At 42.8% G+C, this 18,517-nt stretch overlaps 1 protein-coding gene across 1 annotated transcript; it reads left to right on the top strand.

The window, feature by feature from the left end:
• Window positions 1–422: 422 nt before the first annotated feature.
• On the top strand, window positions 423–18,123 carry LOC121152008 (transmembrane protein 180-like). The gene is made up of 6 exons (XM_040973904.1): window positions 423–595; window positions 1,917–2,627; window positions 6,976–7,130; window positions 8,295–8,378; window positions 11,822–11,944; window positions 17,878–18,123. Exons 1-6 carry the CDS (start codon window positions 446–448, stop codon window positions 18,008–18,010), a joined length of 1,356 nt encoding a protein of 451 aa, XP_040829838.1. The 5' UTR covers window positions 423–445; the 3' UTR covers window positions 18,011–18,123.
• The last annotated feature ends 394 nt before the right edge of the window (window positions 18,124–18,517 follow it).

Below are 18,517 nucleotides of genomic sequence, written 5' to 3'. Positions count from 1 at the left end.
ACAGAAAGTCAAAAGAATAACCCCTTCAGACGCAGGCCTGTCCTACTGAACAGAGCTTACTAAGAGCAGGGCCTTATTCTGTTCCTCCTGTTTAAGCAAACGATAGTCATCTCATTGTCTTTTTTCTGTTGCAGCCTCCCATAGGAAGGGCAATAACTTGCAAACATGTCTCCCCCCAACCGCTAGTTATGCCTGTCCAAACTCCTGTGTAAACCCCACTTTGTAATTTACAAGCAATATTGAAAAAGATAAGCAGAGTCGTACTCTGTGTAGAGTTCCTGGTAACATCTCAAAAAGTGAATGGGTAAAACTGGTATTCAGAGGCAGTAGTTGGAGATTCTTATTTAAACTAGTGTCTGGTGGAATTTTGCCACCCATCAAATATTGCAAATAATGAATTTTAATTTTTATTCACAGAGGGAAGAAGATTGCCTGTGTATGCAACATGATCTTTTTAAATATGAACTCTGCTGCTTGGGCATACTCTATGATCACTCTGGGGACTGACCTGCTAAATTCTGCCTTCAGCTTCTACTATGTGAAACTCTTTTTGCATCTGTACAAGATTTCAGAAGAGACCTTTTGTCAAGCCCAGGTGAGATGGAATCTTTCTTGTCCTGCACATAAGATAGAACGCCTTCCTTGCAGCTGTGTGTTGCTGTGATTGGACAAAGAGCTGCTGCGGTGAGAGTTCCAAAGATGACTGACCCCTGTTCAAGACTCTGTTTGAAGTCAAAGAGAGATTAAAAAAAATTATCATTGAAAACATAAAAGCTTTAGGGTTTAAAGGGCAAACTGGTTTCCCAGAAAATGAACTTATGTGGAACAATACTGCTATTTAAATTTTTAGAAATTTGTTAAGAAACAGAGTTGGGCCTGGCACCATGGCCTAGTGGCTAAAGTCCTCGCCTTGAACACCCCAGGATCCCATATGGGCATTGGTTCTATCCCGGCAGTTCCACTTCCCATCCAGCTCCCAGCTTGTCGCCTGGGAAGGCAGTCGAGGATAGCCCGGAGCCTTGGGACCCTGCACCCATGTGGGAGACCTGGAAAGAAGTTCCTGGTACCCGGCTTTGGATCAACTCAGCTCCGGCCATTGCGGTCACTTGGGGAGTGAACCATTGGACCGAAGATCTTCCTCTCTGTCTCTCCTCCTCTCTGTATATCTGACTTTGCAATAAAAATAAATAAATCTTAAAAAAAAAAAAGAAGAAACAGAGAGTTGCCATTGGCTGATTCCCCAAATGTCTGCAACAGCCCTGACTAGGCTGGGTCGGAGCTGGGAGATGGGCACTCAATCCAGGTCTCCTACATGGGTGCAGGGACCCAAGTCCTGGCAGGGCCTTTCTCAGCAGTAAGCTGTAGTCAGAATCTGCAGCCAGGCACTCCGCAGCCCAGGAACTCAGACATGTGTACCTTAACCTGCAAATTATTCCCGAGGCAAAACACCTAACCCTTAGCGCTGTTTTTAAGGACTGGACAAAATAATGTTAGTACATACGTATGTGATGCCTGAACAAAAGAAAATCCATACAAGGAAGACTTCTAAAAGTTTGTGGGAAATGGAATTTAATGCTAAGTTCATTTTGGTGCAACACTTGGAAATCCATGCATCCGAGAGGTCCTCAGGAAACTCATGGCAGTCTCCTATTATGAAGAAACTATGCAGGCATTTCCAGCACTGTTGGCACCAACACAGACAATTCTGTTTTCTCACAGACTTTTTGAAAAACTTTCATTTTGGCTGTTATTAATATTTCAGTTTACCCTGGAACCAGTAAGCTTTTTGATGGATTAGCTTTGATCATTCCACATAAGTGAAAAAAAAAATCTCAGGGGTCATCTTTATCTTCTCCTGAACATAGTAGCTTATAGTACTGCACTGAAATAATCATGTTTTGTTTTTTACTACCTAGGCAATTTTGATGATCTGGAATATTCTTAATGACCTGATTGGGTATTTTTGTGACAGTTTTAAGTCCGACTGTGGTATAAGCCGTTATCTTTCTGCATTGCTGGGTGGCCCTCTGTGTGCAATGGCCTTCCTGCTTCCTTGGTTCCCTTGGAAAAACTATCAAGAAGGCGACTGGCTTAATGGAATTCACCTGATGGTGTCATCATGTGCCTTTGAGAGCACCCTCTCCTGTATTCAGCAAGCCCAGTGTAGGTGGTTTATAGGGACCTTCCCAAGACACGAAAGTAGGCTTCGTCTTCTTAAAACCAACCACGCGGCATCACTGATGGGCTCGGCCAGTGTCCTGTTCTTTGGCCTCATCTCTAATAACATGGAGAGTTTGCCCGAATTTCAGGCTGCCGCTGTGCTCACTGCCTTTCTTGCTGCTGCCAGTATCCGTGCTGGCATGAACCACATGAAATGTTTTGAATGGAAAAGAAGCCTGGAGGACAATGTGCCCTCGGGGAGAGAGGAGGATCTTGCCTTGTGGATGGGACAGATCTTGACCCAGAAGAACTTGTACCTTTTTCTGATCACGAATTTCTTCCAAGTCTTCCACTTAGCCGTCTTCAGCAACTTCATGATGATCTTCACAGATCACCTCATTCCCGGGGACAGCCTTTCTTCGTCTGTAAGGAGCGTCATGTACGGAGCAGGCTTCGTCTGCCCACGGGTATGTGATCATTCCCTGTGCGTTTTAATACCTGATTATGTCAGAAGTCAGAGCAAATGACATACGTTTATTAAGAGACCCAAAGAATCAGAGCCTTACACACTGTACAGAGCTCCAGAGCTGAAAGGAGGGGCAAGGCAAACGGAGCCCGGTGAGAATCTAGCAATGTGCTATTTTAAACAAAAGAAACTTGAGGATGTGATTCCCCTGAACTTTCTCATCTAAACCTCAGCAGAGATATGGCAGAAAATAAATAGCACTCTGCGAGCATGTACTTTTGCTTTATTAGGGTATTTAAGATTTCTGTATCTGTCAACTTGGAAGAAGTTATTTGGTAAAGAATTCTTAGAGTCACATTCCAAAACTCTTGGCTGAAAGCCCAAGCCCTGGAATTCTAGAGTGTTATTAAAATTCCACAGCCATGAGCATTATTGTAGAAAGCATGTCTCTCTTCAAAAACATACACTAGTCTGATGTTTATCATGACATCTGGAGGGCTGACTACAAGGGTACTTCAAAAGTTCATGGGGCCCAACAAAGCAACCTAGTGGCTGAAGTACCCACCTTGCATGTACTGGGATCCCATTTGGGCACTGGTTCGTGTCCCAGCTGCTCCACTTCCCATCCAGCTCCCTGCTTGTGGCCTGGAAAAGCAGTTGAAGATGGCCCAAAGCCTTTGGAACCCTGCACCCATGTGAGAGACCCAAAGAGGTTCTAAAACTTTTGAATTTTAAGAGTCTTAAAAGGTTTCAAATTTTGGAGTAGTTCAGATTTCAAATGAAGAGTGTTCAGACTGTAAAAGTCTACGCACAAATTGAAAATTCAAATGTACATCTACCATCTGAAACCTTAATGGTCCCAAGAAATTGGGGAGGGTATAAAATGGAAATCCAAAATTACTTCACATTTTTTCTTAATTTTTAGAGAAGTAACATGTGCCTGAATTATTGTGGTTAAAGAAAAAAAAAAAAGCTCACCAGATCCGTTGGTGGAGTCAGGGATTTCATTACGTCCCATTAGCCAGTGGACACAGCGCAGAGGGCAAACACAATTTCGGTTTTCTGAGGCTGTCTTCTCAGTGACATTCTTTTTGAGGAGTTGAGTGAATGAAAGCAGAAAAGAATGAACAAGTGTTATTTATCTGTAGTAACTCTTTGATATCGCACTGCCCTCAAGGAGGTGGAGTAGTAATTGGGTTTGTATAGGGAGCCTGCCCTGGACAACTCTGACGCCCCCATTTACCAGCTGGCTGATGGTGAATTTCTCCAACCCTGTGTGTCTCACTTTTCTCATTTGTTGAATCAGAATAAAAATAGATCCTCTCTAATGGGATTACTGTGAGGATTAAATGAATTATAGGACATACAGCATGCTTAAAATGTTTCCTGGCATAAACTAGATGCTGGAGGCCTGTTAGCCCTTGTTATGAACAACCTCCAACTCTCTCAACAGACAGGAGTTCAACATGTACTGCCAGCATGGCACTGCCTTCACAGATGTTTTTCTTTAATCTTTAATTTTATTTTTAATATTGTTTACATAGTTGGGAGATACATGCCCATGTGGGCCTCTGATTAGGGTGGGGAGGTTCAACTACAGGGGAAGGTGGGGGTGGGGGGGACACATTTCAGTCTTTTTTTCCTCCTGTTTCTGCAGGGGAGGAGGGGAGAGGTCCACTCCTTGTTGTCAAACTACATCAGTGCCCTGGGATGGGAAACGGTCCTTTGATGACACCCTAGAAACCCTAATGTGGGGAAGAGTGTTCTGAGAGTGTTAATTGAATGGTTTTAATAGTTTTGAAAAGTTATTGGTTTTATCACTCTAGGGAAGAGAAAATCTTTCTAAGGTTCTATTGTTTAACAAAGTACATCTTAGTGTACCCACAAACCAAGACACTTGCTACCCCATGTACATTAGGACATGCTGTCCACCTTACAGGCATCAACAACTGGGGAGACCCAGTCCTGATACATGCACTCCCAGGTCGGACCACACAGCCTGTGATGTTTCCTGTTGCCAGGATCTGAGTCCAGCAGTCTGGTCAGGGAGTCCCCCCAAGAAACCTCGCCTGGGGTGACCTCAGACTTGATTTTTATGTGTGCCAGCCAGTTCAGGGTCAGGTGTGGTCTTTCACCTGCACCTATATTTCACATGAACCCACGGGTGCTGTGACCCAGATCAGCCAGCCTTCCACAAACCCGTCCTCATTTCCAACAGTGAGTGTTTAGTTTAACTGGGGTGAACCCCAGTAACCATCACCAGATCCACCCCTCAGTGCTGTTTTTTGTTCATGTCTGCCTCTGCTGCCACCTAGTCTGGCCCAGCCCATATCCCACCTGGCTCTCGTGCATTCCAGTGGATGCTGCAGCTTAGGTACATTGTAAACATGTGGATGAAGGAGGAGGCAAAACCTTCAGTATTTATTTTAGTAAAGGGAAAAGGCAGTCTTTTTCTTCTTTGATGATTTTTGTAAGATCATTCATCATTGACTTGTATCTTTATAAATGGTGGACACAAGAATGAAACTAACAATGACTATGGGGGGCAAGGTGCTAGATTGAGAGGAGGAGGGGGAGAGCTAGGAAACTTCTCTTATATAGAGTAACTTAATTGTCTGTGAACATGTAGCTGATGAAAGTGGCAAAAGTAGAACTCAAACTTGGGGCATCTGATATAAAACTCTTGGGCCATCCACTCTGCCCCACGTTTTATATGATGAATTTCTTATGTGAATGGTTTTCTTTTATATGTGGAAATATGTTACTTTCTAATGTTCTAACAGAATTGGATTTACTGAGGTGTTTTACTTTAATAGTTATTTATTTGAAAGGGAGAGAGAGTGCTCCAATTTGCTCATTTGCTCTCTCAAATTGTCGCAGTGGAAAGAACTGATCCAGGCTAAACCAGGAGAACTCCACTGGGGTCTCCCATCTGGGTGGCTGGGGCATAAACATCTGGGCCATTTTCCGCTGTTTTCCCAGGTGCATTAGCTGACAGCTGGATCAGAAGTGAAGCAGCCAGGACTTGATCTGGTATTCCTGTGGAATGCTGGCATCACAGGCAGTAGCTTTACTCACTGAACCACAATGCCAGCCTCTGCTGGGGTGTTTTAAATACTTTCTCATGCAGAACTCTAAGAAATGCCTTGGAGCTTATCAATCACTATTGTTCTTAGTATCCAGAAAATGAGCTCTTGTTCCTTGAAAGTACAGAAATCAGCCAAAAAGTCAGCTGGGGTGGGAGTGACCCTTATGCTTATTACAGAATGCTTATGTTCTACTTACATTACTCAAAATCCTCTTCTAAATGTAACACACATAGGTTTGGTTAGTGAAAACTTTCAGCGCTAAACAATGTGCTATTTAAGTTGAAACAAAGGGTATTTTCTGATCTTTGTTAATGTGCATGTGTGTACATTTAGCACTCCCCATCTAAAACAGAGAATTGTTATGTTTGTAGCAAAGACTTTTTAAAAATCTAGATCAGAACTCTCTATATGAATCCATTAAAATTATCAACATATGAAAGGTTAGGACTATAGTCTGCAGAAATGTAGACAGAACTATAAGCTGTTGTTTACTTCTGGCCTTGAGTTTAGGATAAAAAGTATATTTTAGTACATGACAGAACAAGGTCAATGAAATTTTGATTTATATATCAAAATTTTATATATATCAAAATTTATATGTACAAATATTTATTTTATTTACTGTATGACAAGAAAATTTGAGGCTTTAACCCCGAATTTTAAATTTTGGATTTGTTTCAAATTTGAGTTCCAAAAAAAATGGTTTATTTCTAAGTGATGGATTTTTTAAAAAAATAATATGGTCAGTTTTACTAAAATCTCTTCACTGTATGAATATAAAAGAATTAGGAAACCATTGTCTGGTTTGTTCATTTGTCTTATAGGAAGCAATGGGGTTTGTTATCTTCAGATTATTATGATTAATTTTTTAAAAGATTTATTTATTTATTTTTATTACAAAGTCAGATACACAGAGAGGAGGAGAGGCAGAGAGGAAGACCTTCCGTCCAATGATTCACTCCCCGATGATTCACTCCCCAAGTGACCACAATGGCCAGTGCTGTGCTGATCTGAAGCCAGGAACCCGGAACCTCTTCCGGGTTTCCCACGCGGGTGCAGGGTCCCAAAGCTCTGGGCCGTCCTTGACTGCGTTCAAGGTGAGGACCTTAGCCACTAGGCCATGATGCCGGGCCCTATGACTAATTTTTTATAAATATAGATAATAGCATCTCTAGCCAAGGCAATGTTTTAGCATCAAATAGAATAAATAAGTCTCACATGTGGGTTCCTTCTTAACCAACCTGTCTGTTTCCATTTCAGTGCCTCCTACTTGTGGGTCATTCCTGGCTGAAGAAATTTGGTTATTATAAGATCATCCTAGTTTCTTTCTACCTAGAAGGGACAGCTTCCATTATCATGTTACTTCTGGGAGCGGACTACTATTACTGTTTGGCTCTCTATCTCACGCTTATCATGTAAGTAAAGGTTGATTTCCAGCTCCAGATTACACTAGCTCCTGCTGTTCACCCTCTCAGGTGGCGAAATGTCTTTGACCTGAACTGACTTTGACACCCATTTCCAGGTAGGGTTATCACGCCTTTCTGCCCAGTCGATTGAATAGGAACCTCTTGCCTTTAAATTTGTAGTAAATAGTGCTTTAGTTTGAGCAGCAGACAGACGGGGCTCCCATCTGCTAGTTCACTTCCCAAAAGGGCTGAAGCTGAGAGCTGTGAACTCCATCTGGGTCTCCCACATGGGTGGCAGAGACCCAGTTACTTGAGTCATCACGGTTGCCTCTCAGGTTTTCAGGAAGCTAGAACTGGCAATGTGTCAGGTCTCTAACCCAGGCATCTCTTTTCATGTGTCTAAACCCTGGGTCTTTCCCTGTGAGGGGACCTGCTCTTTTGACCTTATCACCCATTTTGGGAAATGGCTCCTCCGTTTAGTTGCCCAAGACAGGGACTGAGAAGTTGAATTTGCATTCTCTCTTCTTCCACACCTGTAGCCAACCCAGTGCCAATTATTAGCAGTTTCATCTCCCTGTTAGGTCCTCAGCCCAACCCTCTTATGTTCTGTGGCTATTTCTCTGCCCAGGTCCTCCTCATCTCTTACCAAACAGCCTCTTTCATGGTCACTGTGCCCTGAGTCTCCAGTCCCTTCTCCCTTCCCCTAGTCTGTTTAGAAGTACCTCATCGCTTTGCTTGACGATCTTAAGTGGCTTCTCTCTGCTTTCTAGATATATCCGAATGACGATGTGTGATGTCCTTTGTTATACAGACTTTTGTTTTTACTTCTTTTTCTTCACTTCTTGTTAATCCTCCAGTTACATCATCCTCTGCCATACAAACACTCGGCACTTCCTGGTTCAGGCACCTCAGTGTCTACCAGATGTGATTTTCTGCAGCTGTAAAGCTCTTACCCACTTCCTCCTTGGATCCCTCCTCATGTTCCTTGAGGCTTCAGCCCAGGCCTGTGCTTCCCCAGGAAACTTTGCTTTCCCTCTTGGGATTAGGTGTCTTTGCCTAGGACCCCAATGCCCTGGGCCTGTCTGCTGTCATGCTCCTCCTGTATCTCCCTGCAGCTCCAATTGTAACAGTTTTATCTGTAAAGCATTTTAACCCTTTTTCTTTTCCCCTTAGGGTGATAGTGCAAGCTTCTTATTGCTTATTTAACCTGCCTCTAGCTGACATGATTGACGCAGAATTACTTAAGTTCAATAGGCAGTAAGTATATTTATTCAGATATTAGCTACAAAAATGTTACACGTCGGCAAGAGTATTAGAGTCTCCATCTTGGTTACAGTGCCGCCACTGATCACATATTTCAGAGATGATCCTAAGAGGGGTTGTTGGGTATTAGGGAGGGGGACAAAACAGGATATTGTTATTTGTCTGCTCTAGGCAATCTCCCCTCACTTCTGAAAGGACATGGAATATCTTATCCCTCAGTTTTATGTAGTCAGTGCTGAAAGGGGGTTAAAATATCAGAAGCCACAGCAGAATCTCAGTTAGCTTCATGTTCCACATATTGCATATGCACAGGACGATAAAGCACATTGGCTTTTGCAAAAGTCAAAATAAAGAATAAATCAAGGCCCATATTATTTTTTCCTAGCTTAAGATGTATAAGCTTATGATAAGAGGCTTTGTTCTTTGGTATGGTTATAAACATTTTAGATTAGCCTTAAAATTCTCTTGATTGGCAAATATTTTATGATATGAGCCCTAATCTATAGATTAGAGAGGAATGTATTAAGAACACAGGAAAGATTTTTGTTAGCTCTTTAGAAACATTTATATTGAATGGCCTTTTCTTCTTAAATATATTTATTTGAAAGGTAGTGTGTTATAGACAGGAAGACACACACATACACACACACACACACGCACACACATGCACACACACGCACATACACGCACACACACACGCACACACACACACACACAGGTTACAGGGAGGGGAGAGAAAGAGAGAGAGAGAGAGCAAGAGATTCCCCCCACGTGCTGACTTCCCCCCCAGATTCCTGCAAGAGCCAGGACTAGGTGAGGATGAAGCCACGAGCTGGGAACTCAGGGACCCTAGTATTTGAGTCATCATTGCTGTCTCCCAAGTACATTAGCAGGAAGCTGGATCAGAAGCAAAGGCCCTCAGATATGGAATGCAGGTGTTTCAAAGGGTGGTCATAAAGTCCACTGCTGCCCTCATCTCCCCGCCAGCCTTTTTAACACTTATTTGTTTGAAAAGCAGAGTGATAGAATAAAAGAGGGAAAGAGAGATTGTTCATTTGCTGGCTCATTCCCCAAATGGTCTAAATGGCTGGCTTGGGGTTAGGACAGGCCCAAGCAAGGAGTCATGGGAGCTGGATCAGAAGTGGAGCAGCTGGGATTTGAACTGGTTTTGCAAGCATCAGAATTATTGGCTAAATGCCACCCTAGTCCCTTCCCCTGTTTTTAATGTGACTTACATTGAGGAAACCTTTGCTAGTTGCTTGATTTCCTCTTTGCACAATTTGTTTCTTGTTTTGGGGTTTTGTGGTTGGGTCATATTTAGAGCGAAGAGGAAAACAGCAGGCTTCCTATGGTTCAGGACCATGTCTTCCTTTTTGGAGCCCTGTGCCCAGAGACCCAGAGAAGTGGCTGGTTCTGAAGAATTTGGTTTTGGTTGTTTGAGTGACTGAAGTTATCAAGCAGTAGCTTCAGTAAACATCTTATACCTCTGAAAAATTGTTTTTGAGTGAGATGGGTTTCAAATAAATAAAATATCTCAAGCTGTTTAAAGGGAAGTGCACTGGCATTTACCAAATGCAATGTGTGTACGTGCCACATGTTTGCTCATTCAAGTCCCTGCAGCAGCTTTGAGTGATAGAAATAATTGTCTCAACAAATATTTACTGACTGCCTCCTGGGTGTCATGCAACACGGGCAGAGCTGGGGAGGCAGAACAGCAGGTGTTAAAAAGGCCTCTGCAGGTTCTCTGATCCCTGCCTTCATGGGATGCTAAGTCATTCTCAGGCACATGGTACCCTGATTGTTTGTGGCTAAGTGGCTACAGTCAGGGATACTGGTGTTTATTGTCCCCAATTCAATTGTGTCCTCCCAAAGGACCAGTGCATTTTGATTTTAAATTTGTTAATGCCAGATGTACTTATTATTATATATATATATATAAACAAGTGATTTAATTATACTTATGTTTTATAAGCTTAGGAAATGAAGTGTGAAATTAAAGTTATTCCCACAAAAACTAATTTGAATGACTTAGACTTGATAGAGGAAATTTGTTTATAAAAAGTTACCTCAAGCTTGTGGTGAGAACTTAAAAATCACGCAATCTAAAGGTATTCTTGGGGCTGGTGTGGTGGCATATGGGCTAATCTTCCACCTTGTGGTGCTAGCATCCCATATGGACATTGGTTTATGTGTTGGCTGTTCCACTTCTGATTTGGCCCTCTGCTTCAGGCCTGGGAAAGCAATCCAGAAAGGCCCAAATCTTTGGGACGCTGCACCCATGTAGGAGACCAAGACGAACCTCCTGGCTCTTGGCTTTGGATTAGCTCAGCTCTGGCTGTTGCAGCCATTTAGGGAATGAACAGTGAATAGAGGAGCTCTCTCAGCTATAAAATCTGCCTTTTAAATAAAAATAAATGAATCTTTAAAAAAAGATATTCTTTACTAGACTACTTTCAAACTTCATGTTCTATCTCTAATGGATTGTAGAAATCAGACCACGTGGGATACTGTTTACTCCAGAAAGGTGGCATAGAACTTCCCACTGACTGACCTAAAAATTCAAAGACAAAATCCTGAGAAAAGACTGATGAATGAGTTTAGTTAACATAAAACAGTTCCTGTCTCTTCATTTAAGGATTATTGTTCCTGTTGTCATCATTATCACCGGCTTCGGCTGTCTTGACCATATGAGAATGGAAGGTTTGCTACTGCTCTGAGCAAAAACAGATGGGAAGTCCCTGAGCTTGTGACACTTAGAATTTGCTAAAGGAGACAGACAACATGCATATTTTCCTACAGTCATTATCTCCAATAGCAGGAAACAAAGACCTGTGAGGGATTAACTTTACCAAGGCAGTGTAACCAGCAGACTGAAGAATAGGGAGTGATTTCAGTTTTTCCAGGAAATACATTTGATTTGTATTACGTGATTATTAAACAAATTCTATGGCAAGATTTTTACTAGGAGTGCATTCAATGCCACTGGATGAGATCTGGGCAGAGGGACTTGGGCGGGAATCCCAGCTCTGCCTCTTACTAGCTGTGTAACTGTGGACAAGTTCCTCTTTCTCCCACCTCTAAAGTCAGGGTGGTGCCATCTCCCTCATGCACGGGACAGCTGTGAGGCTGAAATGAAGTCAGCTGTGTAGCACATTTAATACGATCCAGAGCACATGGAGCTGTCACACGTTAAGCACTGAGGAGATAGGTTGGATCTTAGTTCTTTCGTTTAAGAGTCAGGTTCTGCCACTTCCTTACTACAAAGAGGTGGATGTTTTATGAGGACTGTATAATATTACCTACATGGGGTCCAAAAGGACTTCATAGATGAAGAGGTCCTTGACACATACACACTGTATGTATGAGTATGTAACACTGTGCACATACATGCATGTGCACATATGTGCTATAGACTCACACTGTTTTGTCTGTTCCAGGCCACTCTTTCCCTCGATGGTTTTTGGCATCAACGCTTTGCTTACCAAACCTGCTCGGTTTTTAGCTCCCATGGTGATACTTTCTAAGCTCACTCAGTTTGGATATACAAGCCCAGACAGAAGGTAAAGTAAAAACAAACAAAAACCTTTGAAATAATGTGATGGAAATGTAAAAGGTAGCCCAGCTTTTTACATTAGCTGCTAAGCAGTGATCTTGGACTTTGGATGCTGTTGGTCATTAACTCATGTAACTTGGACAGGCTGTAATAAAAAAGTATTAAGGTTACTGGGCAGAGGGACGTGGGCATCCATATATTCACACTAAACTACATGTCGATTGTTTTATTGTATTCATCCATTCATTTTTTTTTCATTTCAGAAATGTTTTAGGGGGTTGCTGTTATATGCCAGGGACAAAGGTATTGGAAATGAAAGGTGAATGAAAAGCCTCCAAGGAGCCTCAGAGATTACAACAAACCGTACTAAGAGTTCCACGCACCCACAGTGGGAGCACGGGTAACATGGATAAGAAATTCCTCCCTCAACCTACCCAGGGTCTGGAAGCATCTCACAAACAAGGGGCTGCTTAGACTGAGTTTTAGAGGCTGAGCTGAGTTTCCCCTTCTGAACAAGGAGGAACATTATGCCAGCAACAGACAACAGCCTGGCACATATCTGGAAGCGAACCCTCAAATAGCTGCTCATTTATTCATCTGAGAAACATCCTGGAGAACCTACCAAATTCTAGGGTAAATACTACGCAATGAGGTGTGGCAGTGAACAAAGTCACAGCAATCTCCGTTCTCATGGAGCTGACATTCTAGTGGGAGGGAGGCAGACAAGAGGTTAAACAAGGGCAGGCACTTGGTGCAGTGGTTAAGATGCCACTTTCTGCCAATGCAGACCCGGGAGATAGCAGCTGATGACTCCAGTGGTTGGCTCTTTGCCACCCATGCGTGAGAACTGGGTTGAGCTTATGGCTCCTAGCTTCAACCTGGCTCAGTTCAGGGGCAACAGCATGTGAGAACCCTATCTGTCTCTCAACCTTGTGAGTATTAATTTAAATAACTATTATGTTTGTAGATTGGAGGCATCCACAAGTGGACGTGTGGAATGATGTGGCATTTCTTGAACAAATATTTGCTGGATATCAGCTGTTTTCTGGAGCTTATCTCAAATCCAAAGAACAGATAGGAAAGACAAGCCCCACTATGAATTGAGCTTATAGTAGATTCAGTGAAATCACACTGCTTGTGTGCTGGGCTCTGCTGACAGACTAGGCATGGGATACTGTGGGAGTACACGTTGGCTGTGTGTGTAATTCAGACTGGGCAGCAAAGGATATGATGTCTCAGATGAATTTTGAAAATGTGGTGGCAGTCTGTAAATACAGAGGTCTAACAGCATATAATTTGTATGGAGGAAGGCCAAGTGGATTAGTTGTTGAGCTTGGGAAGTATATGCCTGATCCTACATAGAAGCAGTATTATTTTGATTTAATCTAGGAGCTATAACACCAGTTATAATATCTTTTATGTTTTAAATATATTTTAATTTTGTGTAGATACATAGTCATTGTATGTGTGTATTGGGTACATCTTCATACATGTATGCAATGGAGAAAGAACATGCATGTTTGACTTGTTCCTCTGAATTTCCTCTCTATTTGGAAAAGACATGAAGGCCCTGAGGTTATGGTTCCTAGCCTGTTGCATGTTATAACTTGCAACTTGGAACTTGAAAAAGTGCTGATGTCCAGGCCATGCTCCACATTGTTTTGTTTTTAGTTGCAGAGAAAGAGAGAAGAGAGAGAGAGAGTGAGAGAGAGAAATCCTTCACCTGCTGGTTTACTCTCTAATGGCAGCAATAGCTGCAACTGAGCCAATCTGAATCCTGGAGCCAGGAGCTTTTTCTCGGTTTCCCACATAGATTTCGGGGCCCAAGGACCTAAGCCATCCTCCACTGCTTTCCCAGGCCACCAGCAGAGAACTGGATCAGAAGTGGAGCAGCTAGGCTATGAACCAGTTCCTGTATGGGATGCTGACACCTCTGGCAGAGGCTCATCCCACTAATACCAGGGCCCCAGCCCCTACCATGTTCTGACCCAATTAAATCAGAACTTCTAGGGATGAGTTTTAGGTATCTGTGGTCTTTAAAGTTCTGTATATTATTCCATTTTGCAGCCAATATGGAGAACCAACGATTACTTCCTTGGAAACAGAAGCTGTGTATACTAACCTTAGTAGCTTGGGCATAGACATGTTGGCAGCCAAACGCACTGGCCAGCTGATTTCATGACACTGCAAGCAAGCGTAGAGCGATAGATGCATGCAGGGAACCTAAGTGCCATTTCTCTTTGATAATTTAACATTTGGCATCTGGTGGCCCTACACAACTAATGCTAAACTGCCAGTGCCCTGCTGAAGTCCAGGGGTTAATTGTACACTTAGCAGGCTATGGTTTGATGATCAAAGAGAATTTCAAGCCTCAACAATGAAAAGAATCTAGCAAAAATGTCTGTTGAAATAAATTTAACACTTGTGGGGCCAGTGCAGTGGCACACAGGTTAATCTTTTACTTGCAAGTGCTGGCAATCCATATGAGCACTGGTTTGTGTCCCAGCAGCTCCACTTCCCATCCTGCTCCCTACTTGTGGCCCATGACCCAAGTACTTGGGACTCTGCACCCACGTGGGAGACCTGGAAGAAGCTTTTGGCTCCTGCCTTCGGATCAGCTCAGTTTTGGCTGTTGTGGCCATTTGGGGAATGAACCAAGCATATGGAAGACCTTCTCTATCTTTCCTTCTTTCTCTGTAAATTATGCCTTTCCAATAAAAAGAAATTTAACACTTTTTAAAAAGATTTTTAAAAATTTTTATTGGAAAGGCAGATTTACAGAGAGGATAGGCTGAGAGAAAGCTCGATCCTGTGGCTCACTCCCCAAATGACCGCATTGGCTGGCACTGAGCTGATTTGAAGTCGGGAGCCAGGAGCTTCTTCCAGGTTTCTCACACTGGCGCCAGGTCCCTAGACTTTGGGCCATCCTCTGCTGCTTTCCCAGGCTGCATGCAAGCAGGGAACTGGATGGGAAATGGAGCAGCCAGGAAATGAACTGGCACCCATATGGGATCTTGGTGCTTGCAAGGGGAGGATTAGCCAATTGAGCCATCACGTCAGGCCCTTATATTTAACACTTGTAAGTTTTCTAATATCTGATGATTATTTCACTGCTGTAATAAACAGAACTGCACAGATCAGCTATATTGTTCACTTCCCTGATGTTTTCAGAAAATGGTCTGTGATTCCTTTATAGAGTTAGATTAAATGTTCCTTCTGCAGGGCAGATTACTTTACTGTGTTTACTAGATCTATGTACTGCTTAAAAAATATTTACCTCTTTTCATCTACTGGAGGGAGGGAAGGAGGAGAGAGAGAGAGAAAGAGAGAGAGAGAGAGAGAATATCTTTCATTTGCTAATCCTGCAACAGCCAGGCTGGGCCAGCTCAGAGCCAGGAGGAACTCCTCCTGGGTCTCCCACGGGAGTGGTGTGGACCCGAGCACTGGAGCCATCATCTTCTGCCTCCCAGAGTGTGCATGAGCAGGAAGCAGGACTGCCTGAACCAGGACTCAAGCCGGCACTCTGATGTGGGATGCATGTGCCCCAAGTGGTGGCTTCACCCACTGCAGCACTGTACCCACTGTGGCCTAAGGAGTCACTACCCAGCAGCCAGCAAGTGTAATGATTAAACTTCTTCAAGGAAAGCCATAACTGAGGTCCTTGGGAACTAACCTGGTGAACACTCCATTGACAGGACTATCTGTTTTTATCTTAATGACCATACATTTATTACTTTTCTACGGTTCCCAAGTCCATATTGATAGGCGAAAGAGAGTGGAAACAACTCAGACTTTGCTTTGATTTTATGATATGGGTGATCCTGAATATGACAGCTTTAGAGGTGAGTGTAGTCCTTTATTTACCTCACAGAACTGATTTACAAATGGGTAAATTCTGCCAGACTGTAGTATTTTAGGATATGATTACTTGTAAGTAGATACCTTTTCTTTTGAAAGTAGAAGACTGTGTGAGAAAATTTAGTTTTTGTGATTTTTTTTCTTTAAACAGAGATGCAAATACTATTATTATTATTTGATAATAGTAAACATATTTATTATATTGCTACTTCCAATGAAATGTTAGCTTTGCTGAGGACAGGTATCACGGTTGATGTATTTAATGTACAATTTAAAGAATGAGTATGCAAATAAGCACTTATTGAATGAATGAATAATTATGTAAGGCTTAGGAATTGTTGTTCTACCAGAGCTTACACTGGAAATGCTTACACTGGAAATGGGAAAGCATAACATAATACATCAACAGGCTTACTCATATTCCAATGGAGTAAATGTAATGTCAGAGGGGAAAACAAACTCTCTAAAACCCTGGGCATCTCTCTCAGTTTAAAGCAATTTCTTAAGGGCAGGTCTTTGGTGCAGCGGTTAAAATGCTGCTTGGGAGACCTGCATCACACACTGGAATATCTGAGTTTGAGTCCCAGTTCCACTCCTTCAAAGAAGGGATTTATCAACTCTTATCATTAAAAAGTCAGGTTTGGCTAGATCTCAAATGATATGAGGACCCTTTTCCTCTCAGTTTGGTGCAAGCTTTTCCCACACAGCAGCAAGAGTACTCCAGTTTCACATGAGTCTGACAGCCCAAGATCATGAGGCATATGCCCTTCAGTCCCAGTAGCACAGTCAGAGTTCCTCACTGATACTGAAATGTCAGGTTCTCACTGCCCAGGCAGAAGTTGTACCTTGAGGTGTGGAGTCCTCTGATTAGATCTCCGCTGGGTCTGACCTGGGAGGTGAGAGAGTCAGGCTCCATCAAGTCTTAAGGACTAAAGTAGTCATGTGATGGGAGAGGAGGGAGGATTTCTTAAAGAGAGGAAAGATAGAAAAATCCCCAAATGCCCCTGGAGCAGCAGATGGAGTAGGTGAAGGGGGATTGGATGGGACAGCAGTGTGGGCATATTCTGTCAGCACTGTGGATGTCTCTGCTGCTCCTAAAGGTTACTGTTGCTAGGTGATGGGTCACTACAGGTGACCATGGCCTCTGTAGTTATCCCAGGGCTAGGGAAGCAGCGGAAGCAGCAGCAGCAGCAGCAGCAGCAGCAGCAGCAGAATAGAGCAAGTAGATAATTATCAGTTCTCAGGCCAAGCAGGACTCAAAGTGAAAGAAGGGTGGCTTTCTAGTGGCAGTGGGAGGGAGGGCCATGCCTAACCAATGGCAAAGTCAGAGACAGAGCTCCGTTTCAGCGGTTCACTCCTCATCCACAAGGGCCTAGATTAGGCTGGGGCTAGGGCTAGCATCCCAGAACTTATCCCAGGTTTCCCACTTTGGTAGCAAAGCCCCAGCTACTTGAACCATCACCTGCTGTCCTCCCCAGGTCTACACTGAGAGGAAGAGGCCACTGGGAGCAGGAGTCGGGACTCCAACCTGGATACTCTGATGTGCTGGCCCAGGTGCTCACCTGAGCAATTTCTTCAGTGTGAAAAAGGAACAGACTTCTTCCTCTCCCTTTACAGTTTGACTTTTTCTCTTTTTTCCTCAATTGGCTGAATTAATGAGACACTATTTTAGATGGTCTTTCTAACCACAAGGAAGCTTCATATTGGAACTTTAAAACTCTGAATACTCAGACCCCTCTTTTACTGTATATGATTTAAATAAAAAATAGGATCTATCTGAAATATAATTGAGACTCAGAGGAATACCTGAGTTTAATGGAAGTTCTTAGCAGAAAACCAGGCCATTGTCATTTCTGAATTTTGCTATTAGCTCTGGATTCTTCTTGCAACCTCTAATTGTGCTGTATGGAAGTAAGTTTCAACTATCCAATTATTTAAAAGAGTCAAAATATTTGATAAACTTTTACTTTTCCAGTAGATAGCAAAACTTCTCTGAAACTTTTGTTGGATAACTTTGAATTAGTAAGAAAATAAGCTATTGGGAAAACTAACTCTGTTTCATTTCTCCTCCCCTCCCTCTAGTGCACTTCTAGATCTTCCTGGTGCTATGTTTGGTTTGGTTTGCCTGTTACCGTTGGGCATTGCCATAATTCAGATTATGGTTTGGAGCCTGTTCTCAATCAAAAACAAGACAGACTACACGACGACTTTTTAAGGCTCATACCAGCTGTTGTGGAAGTCAAATGAGAGTCAGGTCTTTGCTTTGTACCAGAAGGACAAAACTGTTCTTCAGAAACTCTAGGTTGTTTATAAAGCAGACAAAAACATCTATCATGTTTAAGAGCTTGTGTCTCTATCATTAGAAGATTAAAATATGAGCTAAGACCTCTCTGGTCCAGTTGATCCTGTGGCCTGTACATGCTTGTAACATCCCCAATGGACTGTTACGGGAGCCCAGCAGGATGTGTGTACCACTCCCATTTATGTTTTATTTTTCAACTTCATATTGTTTTGCTTTGCAGCTGTATTAATGAGGCAGCCCTGTTTCCATTTTTCATTAACATTGCCTCACCATCATCATTTTCCTGTGATTGAAAGTGGCGATCACTATACTCCTTGATTTCAGAATATATCATTCAACTGTTGTAATCGAAACCACATGGTAATGGCGTAAAGGCACGCACAGGGGCTGGTGATGTGGTGAAGCAAGATAAGCCACTGA

This window comes from Ochotona curzoniae, unplaced genomic scaffold (assembly GCF_017591425.1).
Source record: "Ochotona curzoniae isolate NIBS_2020 unplaced genomic scaffold, NIBS_Ocur_1.0 contig_2321, whole genome shotgun sequence".
In the NCBI taxonomy this organism is placed as follows: Eukaryota; Metazoa; Chordata; class Mammalia; order Lagomorpha; family Ochotonidae; genus Ochotona; species Ochotona curzoniae.
The sequence above is the reverse complement of the archived record's forward strand: the minus strand, read 5'-3'. Positions and strand labels throughout refer to the sequence as shown.